Source organism: Halichoeres trimaculatus, unplaced genomic scaffold (genome assembly GCF_033239565.1).
Source record: "Halichoeres trimaculatus isolate MK-OKI-2021-1 unplaced genomic scaffold, fHalTri1.1 fHalTri1_scaffold_22, whole genome shotgun sequence".
In the NCBI taxonomy this organism is placed as follows: domain Eukaryota; kingdom Metazoa; phylum Chordata; class Actinopteri; order Labriformes; family Labridae; genus Halichoeres; species Halichoeres trimaculatus.
Genome location: NW_027437200.1, coordinates 1,474,231 through 1,493,455, shown reverse-complemented (window position 1 = coordinate 1,493,455; position 19,225 = coordinate 1,474,231). Strand labels below are relative to the sequence as shown.

The 19,225-nt window shown below is 41.4% G+C and overlaps 1 protein-coding gene across 6 annotated transcripts in view; it reads left to right on the top strand.

The window, feature by feature from the left end:
- The first annotated feature begins 5,866 nt into the window (after nucleotides 1-5,866).
- The window catches only part of LOC141811042 (phosphatidylinositol-binding clathrin assembly protein), a 104,602-nt gene continuing 91,243 nt past the window's right edge, over nucleotides 5,867-19,225 (top strand). For all 6 annotated transcript variants that reach the window (XM_074698894.1, XM_074698893.1, XM_074698891.1 and 3 more), the window contains exon 1: nucleotides 5,867-6,825. In XM_074698894.1, the coding sequence (XP_074554995.1) occupies nucleotides 6,696-6,825 (130 nt within the window). In that variant the 5' untranslated portion in view covers nucleotides 5,867-6,695. The remainder of the gene's footprint in view (nucleotides 6,826-19,225) is intronic.

Here is a 19,225-nt window from a genome sequence, read left to right as displayed (position 1 = left end):
GGAGAGGCTGAGATCTTATAATGAGTGGTGTTAAAAGATCTTAGGTAAAGGCTGATGTCATTCAGCGTCAGTTTATGCTGTATAATTCTTTTTCTGATGTGGTTCTGATATGAAGGACCTAAAATGCTCTGCTTCTATAACCTTGTGTTGGCACCATGAGAACTGGGTCTGCTGCACAGTCTCTTTATTTTCATGTTATATAAATCCTCTGTGAAGTGCTCTCAGTGACTCTTCAGTGTCTGCGTCTCTTTGGCTGATTGTGAAACATTTCAGCAGAGATGAGTCACCTCGGTGTCTCTTGACAAACAAAGTGTCCTGCAGATCTGGAGGGATCAGGTTTGCTCAAACTAACATTGAGGGGCATCGTGATGGAGGGATGTTTTCTGCTCACTGTGCAGAGAGAAATAATCTTTACACAGGGGTGGAAGTAATGAATGACAAAAACTCAAGTTACTGTAATTATGTAGATATTTTTTGGTACTTGTACTTTCACAATTATTTTTTTCCAAGTGTGTTTTCTTACTCATACTGAAGTACAATTTACACCATGTAATCCACTTCATAACTTTTTAAATCCCAAGTCTCCTCTGAGTACGCCACCATCTGAATCAATATCCAAGCCTTCCAGCTCCATACTGGAGCCAAAAAGGCTATTCGATCACCACCACGCCAGTGATGTAAAGAAAGGAAAACTTCACCACTGCATGCTCAGGTGTTTGGAGGTAAAATACCAACGCAACAGGCTTGATACCTGACAAGTGCCTGTGGCCGGAGGAAATTTTATGCACAGAGAGAGAAAAGGAGACATCATCACAGATTGATCAGTACCATGACATCACTCTGACAGCAACAACTGATTGTCTGCTACTGACAACACAATAAAACATCTCTTGTTAAAAAGTAATTAATACTTTGAGTAGACTTTGTACTTTTTACTGAAGTATTATTTAACACCAATACTTTTACTTGTAATTAAGCACAGTTGAAGCAATGTACCAGCTCTTGTATCTGAGTACAAATTTTTATTAATCTTTCCACTTCTGCCTTTACAAGCATGCGTGGCTCCACAAACCACCCTCCCTCTGATTGGCCAGCTACTGGTTCCAACATTCAAAGCTCAGACAGATCCTAAATCTCAATCTGAACAATGCCGATCAAGTCGTATTTTTACCACAAACTTGAAGATTATTTGTGTCAGCTCTGAATTAGGCCACACCTTTCGATCATTGGGATGGCAACCTGGGACATGAACCTGATCCAGAATCCTCTTGTATGGGGCACTATGAGTCTACCCTTCTACCATTCTCCATCCATCCACCAGATGGTGTCAGATGTCCCATTTTCCACCCGTTCGACCTCCTCTTCACTACCTGCCTGTTTGTCTTCATTCAGCTAGAGACAAAATGGAGAAGTATAACACCTTGTGGTGAATCTTTTATTGAAGTAAGACAGTGTGCTCATTGAAACTGTGAAAATACAGGAGATGATCAGTGCTGGGTGTTTACAAAAATGAACCAAAGATCAGAAATCAGAAATCACAAATTCAGTTTAATTTTAAGAAGCAGAAACTGAGTCCACCTTCCTGTAAGAAGGCCTGCTCTGAAATTGTTCTTCTATAATAAGATGACATAATTCATTGGTCATTCATGTTATCTGTACCAGAGCTGTCTGTCATCAGGCCATCAGTGTCTGACCAACAGGTCCTCTGATTATTCTGACTTACGAACCTTTTGATTTTCTGACTAACAAGCCTTCTTATTTTCTGACTGACAGACCTTCTGATTTTATGACTAATACGCTCTCTAATTTTCTGACAAACAGGCCTATGATTATCTGCTTATTAAGCTTGGTGGTTTTCTGACTAACAGGCCTTTTGATTTTCTGTTTGCCAAACCATCTGATGTTTTTTCTGACTGATTGGCCCTCTGATTTCCTGACTAATAAGCTAGAAGATTTCCTGCCAAACAGGTCTTCTGATTTAACATGCCTTCTGATTGCTTGACTAACAAGCCTTCTGATTTTCTGACTAACACGCTTGAAGATTTTCTGCCTAACAGGTCCTGCAAACATCATCTGACCTTCCAAAAACTCAAAGGGTCAGCCTCAAAGCAACACAGGACTCTATGCTCAAGTGGACTGGACAGAATGGTTGCAAAGGATCATCCTTTCTTTTACAGAGGGGGTATTGTGCCAGTTTTAGTTTTTCTCCTGTAGTATCTTTCATGATTTACAGCTCAATGAAATCCCTATTTTCCTCTCAATGGTGAATAGAAAACCCTTATTTCCACCTTTTTTTTTTTAGCTGCTGTCTCTTTGTGGCTCCCTGCCCCACAAACCACCTTCTCTCTGATTGGCCAGCCCTCTGGAGGTCAGTCTGTGATGAAGCCTTTGGCAGACCTTGATGTTTGAGGCCCGTAATATGTTATGAATAGATTTCAGATTTCTGTGTGGTGTCATCATCCTATCAGCGAGTCTTGTGAATATCTCGTGGAAATCTGGTGGGAATCTCTGGAGCATTTTCAGTTTCTAGAAGATGAGGTGTGTTGTTCATCTTTATTTACTGTGTTGTGAATTGAATGAAGACAAACTTCTTAATGTGAATTCAGAAACATGAAGCTTCAGACTCTTGGCAGCTGTTTTTCCCATATATCTCAGCCCCTGTTGAACCTCCTCATCCTTTAAATCCTCCTCCCCGACATCCTCCAGCACATTTCTACATCATGTCTGACCTGTGACCACCTTCCCATCGTCCGCCCTCCATCTTTGTCTCTTTGTCACCTGACCTCGTCTCTGTCTGCTGCACGCTAATGGATGTACCCCTATCTCTCAGAGCACATGTGCAGAGCAGCAGCTCATCCCTGTGACTGACAGCCCACCAACGGGACCGGGAGGCTGTTGCCAGGGGCTACGGTAAGGGTTCTCCCCGCATTCTAACTGTTGCCATGGTAATAGGGAGTTTGGGCTTTCTGCCTGCAGATGGCAACACTGCACTCCGCGTCAGCCAGAATGGAGGGAGAGGTTAAATGAGTACACGAGTGGTGGAATCAGTGTCTGCAGGGTGCAGGTGGGATTGCACGAGTTCACGTGGGTCTCCATCTCTTATATTCACGTCAGGTGGAGGTGGTGAAGTCCCTGAAGCATTACTCATGCCTCATGAATTCCTGCTCCTCTTCTCATGATGCAATAAAGACATTTTTGGAGCGCTGTCTTTATCTCACAACACTCAAGCAGAAATATCAAACCTCATCATCATTGTGAATTTTATTTTGAAAAGCCCTGGATTCAGTCATGCTGCAGCTGTTACGGCACATGAAAGCTATTTTTTTGTTCTCAGTGCATGTTGGCGAGGACACTCTCCGTCTTTGGTGGTCTGTGAAGCACTAACCACTTCCATCCTCTGTGGCTGCTCCTCTTCCTCCCTTTTCTCTCTGCTGCTCTTTGCTCTGTCTGCAGATTTCACAGGAATAGGAGAAGAAGAAGAAAGAGTGGTTGTCTCTGTGTGGATTGGATTCACACATTTTCACCCCGCTGTGTCTCATCCCTGCTCCTGACTCCCGGCTGCATGCTGTGGCACGTCCTCTGTGCGTCTCATATTGATGTCAAATGCAGCTTCAGTTGAGTGAATAAAACTACGGTTTCATCTTGTCTGACGTGGAGCTCATGTCAGAGAATCTCTTTGGTTATTTTTAGGGGAAAACATTGAACAGCCTGAGCGTCAGAGAAGTTCTGAGAGAAAAAAAACAAGACAAAATGATTCTTATCTTTCTCAGCGGTTTGTAACAAAGAGCTACACATCTGCAAGGAAACAGCACATTTCTGAATGTGCCAAAATACAGACTTCTTTTGATTTATCAGTTTGATTTACATACCAGATTTTACAATAAATAGCCAACCTAGAGACGTTTTTGGACTTTAGCTTAAGCAAAAGGCGGTTGCTTAGCATTCTTTTCATTTACACCAAAATCTGACCCCTGTTTCAGAGAGAGACAGAACAAAGACAAAAAAGAAGTGTACCCCTGCTTTGAATATTAAAGCAGACAGGCTGACTGCCCAGTGTGTCTCATGTGAACGGTTTCTCTTTCCATCGTATCAATCATCTCATCTCACGGTCTCTCCTTCCTGTCTGAGGAGGAGAGAGGTCACTGTAGGTCAAAGCATTGCAAACACTGGTAATTTACCTGCTCCTGGTTTTGTTTCTGGAGTCAGTGTGCAGAATTTCTCACCCAGGCAGGAAATACTGCACTTTGCAGCCCCCCCTTTGAAACTGAAAGTATCTGTCTGACAGTCTGACACACGCCCCTGCAGAAATACATCAGCCTGCACATGTGGTTAACGGTATCACCCACTCATCCTGTCACAGCTCACAGCTTCACGTCCTCATGTGCTCTCACTGTAAGGTCATGTCTTGGTAAAATCGGGTTTTTCATTAAGCTTTTTTTTGCATCCTGACAGACTCCAGCTGTAATCAGTGTGTGAGACCAGCAGCAGCTTGTGTGTAATATCACATCTCATCCGGAGTGTGAAATCCAGCCCTCCTCTGCCCTGCGTCTGATTTCTTCAGCCCTCAGAGCGCGCACGCTGCTGCTCCAGCGTTTCCCCGCTGCTTCTTCAGCACACCGTGTTCCACATAGTCTGGAGTCAAACAAGGACACGGCGTCTGAGGAATCACTTAATACCACCTTAAATGTCTGTTACAGCAGCGCGGCACGGGCCTGTACACAGGCACAGACGGAAGGTTTCAAGGGGTTTCATGTTTTAATTCATCAGAAGCGTACCTGAGGTGGGAAAAATACAGAAAACTTTACACTTTTGTTTCACAAATTCCGCTACAATTACACCCGTGACACCTTAAAAACTACATGCACTCCCCAGGTTTCAGCCAATCCGCTGGAGAGGCGTTCAGAGGCTATCGGAGTAAAAAAAAACAAATGACTTATAACTGAACGAAAAAAAGTTGACAAGGGTGATCCTCAGATCATAACACAAGAACAGAACAAAACAAAGAAACAAACAAAAAATAAATGAATAAAAGAACAAAAATGAAAACGGACACTCCTCTTGTGTTTGTAATGTACAAATGCACAAACATGAACAACTTTTTATGTTACGAATATTTTTCTAAAAATATATTTTTCACAAACGACTCTGTTTTTATTTTGGATTCATTCATTTTAATTGGAAATTATTTTTTAGCCTCTTTTTGACTCACCACATGCCAGCCAAATGAACCAAATAAACTGAAAAAAATACATATATATGTATAAAAATTGAGAACTTAAAAATATTAATATTATTTTTAATAATAAAAAAATAGAAAAATAATAATAATAATAAATTAAATTTATTTATACAATGAACGTGTGTGAAAAAAATTAGTTTCAAACCAAAGAAATTAAAAATTAAATAAAATAAAGTTAAAAACATTGAATAAATATGGAGTATTACCTGAGCTGTAAATTATTTGAGATAAAATGAGGTCTGAAAGGTAGGAAACTAAAATTAAATGAAATGCTGTTCCCATTAACAATAAAACAGTGAACTGGAAGTAATTTGAAAAGTTTAGAATCAAACCTGTACCTGACAGAAAGCAAAAAGGAAAAAAGATGTGAAATGTAAACTTAAGTTAACCTATAAATCAACATGAAATCTAACAGTGACTAAACGCTCACAGAAAGCTTGTCTAAGATATTAGTAAATCAAATTAGTTTCAGAGAAAAGAGAAAGGATTGAGTCAAAGTGGAATTGTTAAATGAGGTGAAGAGTTTGGCTTTAAGTGATAAAAATTCCGAGCTTCCCATGGTCCCTGAAGGCGGCACAGTTGTGAGATCAGCTGATTTTTTACGCTTCCATTTTGTCCGGCAGAGAGCAAGCAGGCAGTCAGTCCGTGAAGAGAAACCACCGGAGAGACTTTAGACAGCAGCACCGCTCCGCACGGGACTGTCTGGACTCCTAAAACCCGCAGAGCGGAGGAGGGGAGCACAAACTGAGCTACAGGACCGCGGAGAGACCCCGCGGAGAGACCCCACGGAGCTCTGGGAGCTGTGAACTTCACGGCTCCGCCGGTTTCCCTCTCAGACTTCACCCTGGTAGCTCCTCGGCTAACACCCAGCTGCTCTGCGCCTTCTCTCACCTGTCACCTGTCACCTGTTCGGGCTGTCATCTCCTCCGCATCATCTGAATACCTCCGAACAATGTGCTGCTGCTTCCTGAGGGACTTTTTCCACCCGCGCGGGGCTTCAAAACTCACTTTTTCACGCGAATTCCACTGATAGCCACACGAGCTAACAAGTTGACGTGGAGGAGGAGAGAGGTTGTGATTTCACACGGATTATTATTTTATTTTTGACCTGTCCTGAGGAGGAAGTAGGATCACAGAATCACCCCGGACACACGGAGCAGACAGTTAGCGATGTTTATTAGTGGACAGAAAGTCATTTCCAGTGTTTACAACTTCCACAGTGGGACTCTTTCCTGGTTTGAGTGCTGCAACGGGAACATTAGCTAACACAGACTAGCTCAGATTAGAGTGTTTGTTTACTGCACAGTGAGAATAAAGTGTTCCCAACATATAAAATAAACTATCTGTTGATTTTTACACGCCGGGGGATTAGGGAGCGCCTCTCCACAGAGCAGTCACGCTGATCTGATCCACTGATCGGATCCGTCTTTGAGCTGAATAAGGGAAAAACGCAGAGATGTCGGGCCAATCCATCACGGACAGGATCGCAGCAGCTCAGCACAGCATGACCGGGTCTGCGATCAGCAAGGCTGTGTGCAAAGCCACCACACACGAAGTGAGCGGACCCAAGAAGAAACACCTCGACTGTGAGTGTTCCCACTCCTCTTCCTCATCCTCCTCCTCCCGTGTTTCTAAAGCGGTGTTGTTGTCAGACAGGCAGCTGCAGGGCTTCAGGCAGCAGACAGACCGGTTTGATTCACATTCCTTCAGCTGACAGGCAGGGAGACCAGCTCCTGATCGTTATATCATCACTTTTCTTCTTAAACCTCATGAATTCTTTCATCTGCATCAGCATATAAAACTAAAACATCCCACTCAGGGTTTGGACCTTCAAGTCCACTGCTTTGCTGCCTACAAATTAAAGCACCTGTAAGGAACTTTTAGCTCTATGCTGATTTTTCTCCTCTTATCTGCTTAATTTGTTGTGTACTTATAAAATAACATATACATTCTTACACTTATGTATGACAACATATAAGGGCTACTTAAAGATTAAAAAATTAAGTAAGAAAACTCATTTTTCAACTTAAGAAACTTGAAAATGTACAAATTTATTAACTTCTCCTTCAAATGAAGCGCGCTGCTTTCCACCGCAAGCCCCAATACTTCAGCATTGTCTTTTCCAAGTCTGAATGCTTATCATAATGTGATGATTCTGGGACAAAATCGGACATATCTCCTTATTGCGGAGTCCACGTAGGAAGCCCAGTTTGACAAGACTGCCAAGTGGGTCCATGTGGCCAAGAAATGGACAAAAGGCAGCTTGTTAGCAATCTATAAGTTCAAAGTTTTCCTGTGAAAGTTTTACTTTACACTTAAAATATTAATCTACATTTTTATCAAATCTGTGAAATTTGGGATTTTCCCCCCAAAGTCAAAACATTCAAAAACTCAAAAATTTTAAGTTTAATTTCTCAGGTTTACAACATAATTAACTCAAAACTTCCTCAGTTTCCTTCTCAAAAATTACTACTTCTAGTCTTTTTTCTTAACGGCATTTAAATATAGAAATGTGTCACCCAGTAGAAAAACTTGCAATGCAAACATGTTAACAGAAGCTATTTTTATTTTTATTTTTTTAATTTGTGCAATTAGACAATACAGGGACATACCAGGTGTAAACAAAAAAACTTTGTGGTTGTGTGTGCTAAAAATGTGATTGATGATATTTGTTATTACAGAGGACAATATTAATTGAATGATAAGAAAATGTTGCATTGTTACTGTGACATGGATGATAATAACAATAGTTAAGAAGAAGAGAGAGAAGAAAAAAAAACTAAATAAATAAGAATAAAGAAAAAATAAATTAATAAATGAATAAAAATATGAATATCCATCCATCCATTTTCTATACCGCTTATCCTGTTACAGGGTCGCGGGTGGCTGGAGCCTATCCCAGCAATCATTGGGCGAGAAAAATATGAATAATAATAATTATTAAAGTAATAATAAGAATGATTATAATAATAACCATGAACAACTATAATATTAATATATAATATAATATAATTTTATGTCATATAATATAATATAATATAATATAATTTTATGTCATATAATATAATATAATATAATATAATATAATATAATATAATATAATATAATATAATAAAATATAATAAATATAATATAATATAATATTAGTGGTAGGAGGAGTGGCAACATTTTTTTTTTTTTTTAAATATATTAATGTGTCACCCAGCAGAAAAACTTGCAATTCAAAAATGTTAACAGAAGCCATTTTAATAGCATGCAGTAAATCAGTTGAAGAAATAAGTCTTCAGTCGATCTTTAAACTGATGGTCTTTTCTGTGGATCATTCGTAGGCAGAATGGAGCTGTTCAGAAAGACATACCTCTTCAAACAGTGATGCTGTAATGAAACCATTTAGACCAGATGCACCACTTACCTGTTTTTACCTCTCAGGTCGGATGGGACCTGTTGGTAATTTTAGATGGTGTCTTCACTTTCAAGATATATAACTCATGAGATTTGCTGCAATACACGTGGAGTAGAAAGTTTCAGTTAATTTTTGACAGTTAAGAAATGACAACTGCTGTCATCTGTCCTTAAAGGTATATAAGTGTGAATGTTGCATCAGGTCTAAATGGGTACATTAAAGCCACAAGCGTCAATGAACAGTCCCTCACATCCTTGTGCTTGTCAGGGGATGTTGCAGCTGCAAGTAAAGCAAGATCTTCCTTTGCACCCATGTAGATGAGGTTAGGCCCAACAGCGAGCATACATAGGATATTTAAACCATAGAGTACATTGCAATACTGCGTTTGACCACTGCAGTGGCAGAAAAACAAGCTCATAGATGTGTTTAGAGGTGTACCTTGGTGGTGGATGTGAATTTTGAAGCAGATTACACCTTGTATGGTGGAGTTACACTGACTTCCTGGCTCACAGCGAGACATCAGGGTTTGAAGCGTGCGCAGTGACACACCCTTTACCTACAAGACATGACCCGAAAAAGGTGTGACGGCATAATGAAGTGTTCTTAGCACATTTGAACTGCTGTGAAGGTGAACATGAAAGCATGTATATGCTCTGGCTGCGATATTTCATGTGTGTGTTTTGGTCCAGGTCCTACATTGTTTATGAGGATTATTAAGGTTTGCATGTTGACAAGGTTATCGTCAACTTTGAAAAACTGTCTGCTTTGGTTGTACCCAATGAGTTACAAGAAATCCCTTGATAAACTTTGGTCTTCATTGTGTCTACAATATTCAGACTAAATTCAGAGTTGATCTGATGAAAAACCAAAGAGGGGCTCTTTAAAGTACGTGCCCTAGAAATTGCCAAAAACTGCCAATTTCTCCTTAAACCTATGAACTTATTGATAGGATTTCACTACAGTCATAAGACACTTTTTTTTGTAGCTCTTGGCGTGATAGTTATGCTCCAAAAATTTTCATCATGAAGGTCAAAGTAGCTGAAGGGGCTGGATTTTAAAAATTTGGGGGTTGTCTAGGGAGGGCTATGAAGCACATATTAGAGCGAAAGCAGTGGATTCATCAAATTTTGTCCGGCTGGACTTATCAGTGGAGTTTGAAGGGACAGTTGACTTAATATGTCTTAACTTGGGGTTTATTGTGGCCTGATTTAAAGGTCAACATTATTAATCTTATGAAACGTCTAAAAGCAGGACATATATTTCATCATTTAGAAAAGAAACAACGCTTTTTCTTTTCACTTTTTCTTTTGCTTTGATTGTTCATTAAACAAATGATAAAACTGTTTTTGACTAACTTTTTTCACATATTTATTCCAAAACCTTTAATTCAGTTTAGCTTCAGGGTCAGGGTCTTAGTTTCTTTGTAAATCAGGGTGAAACTGGAACTTAGTTTTCATCCCTTAACATTCAACTTGATAATGTAGGGCTGTGTTTTGTCTTCTGAGTGCAAGATCTATAACATGCCTGTTTTCATCACTTGTTTACTTCTCTCGAGGTAAAACCACCAACGTTTTCAGACAAGTCGTGACTTCCATTGAAAGCATTTAGTTTGGCAGGTTTCTGTTGTGCACACTTCACACATACAGATAACAAAACTAGTGACAGAAACGGCAGGAACAGGTATTTCATCAAACTGCAGCACAGCCAGGACACGGTGTGCTCACACAGTAAAGACACCCCCAAACACCAACATCCCCTTGGGTTTTATTTTGTCGAATCCAACAAATTCACACAGAGGATGATATTTCCTCTGACAGCTGAATCCTGTTTGTAATAAAACACAGATTAAGATCCTCCACACTGCCAGCTCAGCCCGCTGACGTTAAATCGAGTCACGTTGAAGGTGTTTGTGACGCGAGGAGGACGACATACAGACAGAATGAGTAAATGTGTTCATTAAAAATATGAGTCGATTAATCAATTAAGACGCTGTGCGTAGAAAGCTTGTGAAAGCCTCTGGTTTACCTATCACCTCCCCCTCACCCTCAAGACTCAGCTGCTGACGCTCGGCTAAAGTCATGTATTGTCTCTGAACTTGGACAGACCTTTCAGCCAGTACAGCATGTCGAGGTTAATCATTGTTGGATATTGATTCCTGTGAGGGGGCAACCTCCTTGGTACCACAGAGGGAGCGGTCAGCTGGTGGCACACTGTCCTCCTTATTTGTTCCTTTTGATGAAGGTAACATCCGGCCTCGGCAGGCTGACAGGCTCTTTGTGTGGTCTGCATTGTCATAAAGCTGTCCGACAGAAAGGAGCAGAGGGTTATAGGTGAGGTTGTGATTCACTGAGGCAGGTAGTCAATTTGTGAGTCGGTTAGCTGATCATTTCTCAGTCAACTAGCCACACGCCTCATCCAAGTTTCCCAGTGGGATAATGAACACAGGCGGCAGGGTGAGAAAGTCTGCCGGTCTGCTTTATTCAAACTGAGGAGTGAATGAACAGAGAGTGTGTTGGGAAAGTCTAAGGGGGATACATTTACATCCCATATCTAATGAGACAACCAAAACTAGAGTGAAAGTGATACTGGATTCCCTCCCCTCTTTGTTCTATCTGTGCAGCTCAAACACCTCTGTCAGCTGAAACCACCATTCAATCAATATTTCTGATGTAGATGGAGAACAAGCCCAAACATCACCCGCTAGGCTTCTGAGCAAAGCCCAGAGGAGCTTAAAAGTCAGCCTCATGAGGACTTGATCAGGGATCTGAATTAGTCTCACTTTTATTTTTTTGCCTGTTCATAGTCCACAATTCAAAACAAGATAATCAGCGCCATCATGTCAGTTCTAAATGTAATTTGTCAGGATCTGTGGTTGGGTCTAACAACCAACAACACGTAGACAGAAAGCCTCTTAAGTCCTGTTCCCACCAAGTGGTCCGGTTTGGATCGGCACAGTTAGGTATGGGTTGGATCGGTAAAGCCTGATCCTGTTTGTGTTTCCACAGGCAACCATGCCCTTCTTAAATAAATGACATGTAAGCCAGATGCTGATAGCCACGTCAGTTGTGTGTACCAGCAAAGCAGTGTGACACAGAGTACACTGCTAATAAATCTAACGAAGAAGAAAAACGCAACACAATAATCAAAGATCAGTGATGGAAGACATCCAGCAACTCTTCTTCTTTGTGATCGCCAAAGAACAATCAAGCCTTGTTTCAGAGAAGGTTACCACCAGGAGAAATACAGCATCCGCTGTCACACGGGAAGTGATGAGTCTTTCCATCAGTCAACAGACTGCAATGTTTCAAGCACCAGCTTCTGGGGTCTGATATGTCTGGCACCCAAAACAGAAGGGTACCAAGAAGTGGGATGGTACGGGTCGGTAAGTTTGAGACCTTTTCTGGTTTTAGACAAAGGAAAGGCCATAAAATGAGTGACATACCATGCCGAACTGAACTGAACTGCTTGGTGGAAATGGGTATAAATGTATCATCTTTTCACTTTGAATCCTGGGAAAAGTTGTCTTGAACAAAGAAAATGAGTGTTAAAAAACAGATCTGCTCTCCAAAACAAATGGAATACATCCAAATAACAGTGGGTGATGGTGCTTGTGAGGAACGGAGTCGTAATCCCATTAGAAACACTACAGATTCTGGCCACAGGTGTCACTGCAAACAAAGTTTTCACAGAGTAGGTTATAATTGATAAAACTGGTGCAAAGTAGGCAGGAGGAGACCACAAAGTTACCTTGAACAACATCTGGAAGAAAAGCTTCAGGTATAAAAGAATTTTCCCGACTTAGAAAGTCTGCAGAAGTCCAAAGTTCCCCTTTGAGACCTTGCAAGGTTTTGAAATCAGCCCGCATGCTGAGTTTCCTAATAACTGCCGAAGCTTACAGCACTTTGTTTTGAGTGTTAAAGTGTGTATTTGGGCAAAAATGATGAAGGGAAGTGAAAGTTGCCAACAAGACACATTATTTTAAACACAAGGCCAAGAAACGGTCCGTGTTGGCACATTGGGGATACATCTGGAGACAAGATGCTACAGGTTTGAACAGAATCTGGGATGGTGAGCGGGCATTTGGCAGCAGCTGAGAGGCAGATATCTGATGTGTGAGTCAGTTAATAAGCCCACTGTGGAGAGGAGTGTAGTCCCGTGGAGCTGTTTGTCAGTATTAAAGGAAAAACTTAAAGTTACCTGACGTTAAAAGGTGAGTTTTGTTTCCACAGTGATCCCCTCCCCCCCAAGTCTTTGCATTGTTTCTCTCCCTTTGGCACGATTTCCCCACAAACAGCTGTGACTGTCTGAAACCAAGCTATGAATGATCTCACAGCATATTTGCATCCAAACCCAATAACCGAATAACCCTGAGAGAGGCGTTTCAGCCAGCAGTGAGTGTGCAAGGGTTCGGGGGTCTGCTGTTAACTCGAGCAGCCGTGACATTCACGCACCGCTGGCGAAAATAAGAGACGTTTAAAGCCATTTAGTGTCACGACTGGGACTGTCCACCTCAATTAACCCTGGCTTTCAGAGTCGGCGGCAAATGTGACGAGTCCTTCCCTTCAGCTCTGAAAAGCTTCTCTATTTATGGAAATTAGCATCATAAAAATCAATGAGGGATGGTGGAAATGTGTTGCCTGTGTGTGCTTGCAGCCTGCAGGTTGTCAAGGTGAGAGTTATCTGGTGTTTAATCCAGCCTTTTAGAGCAGCTAACTGATTGCAAACAGACCCTGCGCGCTCTGGAGGCCACTTCTTTCCTCTTCGCCGTCATTGAAACGCTCATTGTTTCGCCATCTTCCAGCTTTTTCATAGAGAAGTTGTGACATTCAATCTCAAATCTAGTTCCCCTCATTCACCGGCACTCTGTTGTCATGGCAGCGAAGCAGCCAATTGGCTTGTGTTAAATGGTCTCTCTTTGATGGGGGGAAGTTTGATGGTGAAATCAGCTGCATGCTTTGTGATGTTTATGCAGCTGAAGTGGTGAATAAAAGTGTAATGAAGGATCCAGGTAATGGGAGAACTAATAGTGCTGAATACTTGATTCTAACTGGTCAATTACAGCACGCCAAGGTTTGCAGTTTTCCATTAACTAACGGACAGAAGACCACACGTTAAGGACACTGAAGATGTAGCTGCTGGGGCGGGAAAAGTACCACAACAGAGGAAACAAGGGGAAATAAAGTTTAAAGACAAATAAAATCTGAAGTTCACAACAGTAAGACAACAAAGTGGAAGATCAACTATAGAACAAATCACCATGGAAACAACTCTAACCCCTAACCTTTAACCCCAGGCAAAGACAAACAATCTGAAGTCTACAACAGTCAAAATGACAAACTGAAAGATCAGCTAAAAAATAATATAAAAATAAGGAAGAAACAGGGTAATGGGTGAGGGCCCCTGAATGAGGCTCACTCAAATTCAAATCCAACCTGTGATCCTCTTCCTGCTCCATCAAACATCATGTCGTCTTTGAATAAGACAGTAAAAGGCCCAAAGCTTGACTTGAAACTTTTATTAAAAGCTCAGGGATAGAACAGAAAACAAATAGAGGACGTCGAGGCTGGAAACCTTACTTATGACCCATAGAAATCACTCTGTCCTTTCACTTTAACTGGACGACAAGGCTTAAAAAACTCCACCATCCTGGCTTCATCACTCCATAAATTATCATCCTAACTGATTTTTATATCCTTCAAAAAAAAAAGAAAAGAAAAAAAAAACAATAACAGGACTCAAAAAGTTTCAGATCCTGAGTGAGTGAAGGGGCTTTTCAACAGCCAGAACTTTCCTGTGGATCTAGGGACTTCTTGAGGAACTTAGTGCATTTTTTCACTACAGGAACTAGGGTCTAAATTTAGTTCTGGGGTAATTCATCTACTGCTTAAACTGCCTTAATTTCCAGGAACTTTGGACACAGATGGACTTGGTTTAGTTCCTCCTAACCAATGGTCTTTTTTGAGCCTGATAGTGTGAATGTGTCTCTGTCAGCTCCTTGTGTCCCAGTTTAAAGAGTGACCCTGTAAACTGGAGACCTTCAGCTGAACATGCAAGTGGATATCCAGTTTTTCATCAGGAATTCATCCTAGTTAGATTGACATCAGTCATCCTCAACTGATAAGGATTTGATGATCTAGAATTGAGAAGGATGCATCCCACTCAAAGTCCTCAGTTGAAACAGAAAGTTCTCTGGTGTTTTCATACTTAGACCGCAGAGATTAATGCATGTTTCGCAGGTTGAAGCCTGTTTTAGAATCAACTGCTTGAAAAGCATCCAGGCTCAACTTTAGGAAGCCTGAAGCCAAACGCTCCAAAAAGCCAAAGGGTTGAACTGCTCCATCAAACTTGTGCGTGGCAGCTGGTGAGACTGGACCATGAGGGTGTTGTGTTGCCATTTCACAATCAAAATGTCTTTCATGTCAAAGTCCTCTACAAGTGTGTGTAGGTCTCTGGGCACCCTTCCACTAAATCCACCCGCCTCCTTGTACGTTCTACCCTGACAGACAGATTCCCCTCAGATTAACTTTGTTCACTTCCCAGTTCACAGATTAACCAAAGACGTTGTTGGGATCTCTCCAGCACTAAAGCTCATCCAGCAATTAGCACCTCTCTGTCACATGAGAGAGAGTCATTGCAGTCGCATAATCCGAGGTGTGAATGAGCTGTTGTAAGTGTCAGACGGTGAAGTCGTTCTGCGGTCCCTCTTTGGCTTTGTTCAGAGACAGTGGATGAAGCTTGATGTGCTGCTGATGGCCTCCTTCACGCCTCCTCCAAACCATCTGTTCCTCCTGGCCTCCAGAAAGAGCTTTTAGCTGGTTGGTTCCTGGGTTGACTTTCAGAACCTGCTCGTGGCCTGTCATACTTGTTCCCAGCGCCTGTGTTGTTTCACCACCCAGGAAAAACAGATTTATCCCACCTAGGTGCCATTCTTAACAGAGGTCTGAGCTCTTGGCAGGCTGTGCTGTTATTGAGGTCACTTTCAGTCTTTCCTCCTCAGTAGCCGAGCTTCTGCTGGTTTAACACGACACGCCACATCGTTTTTACCAGCTGGCTGAGCCGCAGGCCCACACGTCCCTGTAACACCAGGTTGAGCCATTTTTAGCCAAACCTTAAATCTAGGTTACACTTGCATGACAAATTGATGTGGGGCTGGAGTAGTCCTCTACACGGCCTGTGCCTGTCTGGGCTACAGTGTCTGTGTGTCTGTGGGTTAGAGGCTCTGTGTACAGTAGGTTATTGAGCTCTGTGGTTTCTGCTGGTGCCCTGGCAAACTTTACAGCTCTGTTTCAGACAGAGCTTCCAGGTCACCTTTACACACCTGCTCATTGTGTCCACTTGTTTGTGTTGGACTGAAAGGCAGGGTGTGTAAGGATGTGGTGCTCTCAGTGCCAAACCTAGGTCTCTGAAACTCACTTTTAGAGCTGAGTATTTCTGTGTGTGTGGTCCGAACCTGACTAATGACACTGAGACATTGACCTCAAACTAAACTTCCTCATTAACTCACTGTGGGACTCTGTGTCAAACAGGACCATACCTCGCTCTGCGGCTGAGCTGAAGTCACTTCTGAATACTGTAAACAATGACTCACTGCTACCTGACAGAGCAAATTATGTAACTTTAATCCCTGACTGTTTTTTAAGCCTCTGGAAATTTTGGCTTGAAATATTAAAAATTCATGCATTATATCAAAGTGTGAAGGCTTAATAAGCTTCTCAAGACTTCTGAGATTAAAGAGGTTCATAACTTTTTTTAAGCTTATCAGACTTAATGTATTCAAACACAAATATCCACTCCAACAGTTGTTGTCTAACTTCTTCACATGATCAGCAGAGGACAGATCTGATGAAATTATGAAAACTTGTTTGTTTTTCAACATCCAGTTTGTTAATATAGATCAAATAAAGGGAAGTTGAACTACAGGCCACAAGCTGGTTTTATTATGATGGTGCCGGTTGAATGATATGATTTTATTATTTAATGTGTCCAATTGCAATTTTGTTGTACTTGTTGCAATGACAAATAAAGTTCTATTCTATTCTATTCTGTCATACTGACCCGGGGGTTGTATATGTGGAGTAGCTTCTCTGTCAAGAAAGCCTAGACAGGTATGCTGTATTCAAAAGTGCTCAACAAGTTATGTCCATTTCCTTCTAAATATGTCATGTTTCTCGTTGAGTTGCAAAACTTGTGGTGTATTTTAGGGATGGGTACCTTTCACATTTGAAATCATACAATTCCGGTGCAATCAGTTCTCGATCGGTTCCAGTTTTCAGTACTTTTTGTGTGTGTTCATGTGGTAATAATAATAATTTGTTTATTAATAAAATCTTGAAGTTTAGCTCGTTAGCTAGCTAGTTTAGTTTAAATTTAACATATATATTCGTCAGTGTATAAAATTGCAATACTGTGTTCATGTCCATCATGGAAAATCTCCTACTCCCCCATTCCCTCACAGTCACAAGGATGCGTTTAGGTACCTTAACATGGTGCCTTTTGATTTTTCCTTGAGTCAGTACTTGATACCACACATGGGATTCAGTTGGTACCTGTATAAGTATCTAATTTGATACCCACCCCTACCTGAAAGAACCTGACAGTTTTTTTTGGTTGTCATCTGGTCATCCTTGTGAGTCACTCCTTCAGCTCCTTTGAATGAAATGTAGCTGTCCATCCGTGCCCATGCAACTACCGTCCAGCCGGCTTCATCAACAACAACAAAGGAGCTAATCTATCTATAACTTCAATGTAAATGAGAAACTAACACACGTTATTTTGGTGTCTTGAGATAACATTTGTTAAGATTTGGCGCAACACAAATAAAGTCTGGTTTATTGATTGATTGATTGATTGATTGAAAACAAATAATGATATAGAAAACCCAATTTCCTCTGAGAGCCCCTAAATCATCCTAAAGTTTCTAACTTCTGCAGGGACATGCATGAACTAACAAGAGCTCCTAGTGTCTAAAGTACAAACTATCCTGGCATTTATGTGATTCATCACACAGAGATTACCGTAATGACCACGTAAAGAAGAATTTCAGGGGTGAGAATCACAAACAGAGCAAACAAGTTCTTCTACCCAGGTTTAGAAAGTTTGTATACATGTGTTTGGAATATGCCGCCCCCTGCAGTTTAGCAATGAACGCTAACAGAGGTTGTGCGTAGTGATAAAAAGTCTAAAAGCCACATGTGTTGATTCTGTGCGTCTCATTTGTGTGTTACTTTCTTGCAGAAACCATAACCCAGCCTTTAGGCTCTGTAGCATAATGCATTGTGCACTGTAGCACAACACATTGTAAGTGTTATAGCCAGATTTTTTGCATTATAACTCAATTCAACACATTGTGACGCTATGCAATGCACCTTAACTAACATGATGCACCGTAGTGCAACACAACACGTCATAAGGCATTGGAACGCGCTGTTATGCATTAGTACATAATGCAGCGCATCGTTTCATATTGCTGGGCCGTGTCTCACATAGCAATTAAAGATGTCCTTAAAGGATTTTCAAAATAAGAGCTTCCTTAGGCTTTGGAAACAGAAATGCTTTTCTTCTGTTTGTTTTATGTTTGGGAAACCTGCTGTAGTTGTCCTATGGTCCTTTACTACAAGCTAGCCTGACTTTATAATACGTTTATGGTACAAATATAGAAGGACTTGGTTTCCCGAAGTGTTAAAGCTGATGCTATGTTGGTTTGACTGAACGAGTATTTGGATCAGCTTCCAGTTAACATGTTGATAACCCAAGAAACCTTCTTTTAAAGAATTACAGCTGTGTTGGAAATGCCTTTTTGAAAAGAGCCTAAAAAGATTTTTTAAAAGGTGAAAAGTTGAAATGTTGCAGGTGTTTCCAGTTTATTATTCACCGCGCAGAAATGAAGAGACTTTAAATCTGAAAATCCACTTTGAGGCTAGATCTACTGGTCCTGATTCCCCCGTGTTCAGTGTTTCATTTTTCTGCCACTCTCTCTTAATTCAGTCATGACACACACACACACACACACACACACACACACACACACACACACACACACACACACACACACACACACACACACACACACACACACACACACTTTGGGAGTGTTTCAGTCTGAATACCTCTGAAGAAAGAATGGAGCCTATTGAAAAGGTTACAGGATACACACAGTGCAGCTCACTTCCTTCTATTTGTGTTCCATTGATTGCCGTCCTGATAGACCTGCTGCAGGGTGTAGCTGTGCAGCAGCATGGTGGGGACGCCGCCGGTGTCTTAAGTGATTGTAGATGAGTGTAGCGCTATCTAAACAGAGCGGGACAGCCCCTCCCTGGCTGCAGAGCTCAGATAGGCTCAGTTTAGACTAGCAGGCAGGAAAAAGGGCTGACTGCTGACTGTCTGGGTACGTCTGTTTTAAGTGAAGCCCGAGGGAGGACACGTCGAGTGTGTGAGGCACTGAGTGTGTGTGTGGGAAGAAGGAGAGACTGCAGTGGCTTCTCTGCCTCTTTTAATAGTGCTTCAATCTCAAACATGCTATACGGTACATAGGTGGTGAATATTTAATACCCTCAGCGCTCTCAAGTCGTGATTGATTGTTCAAA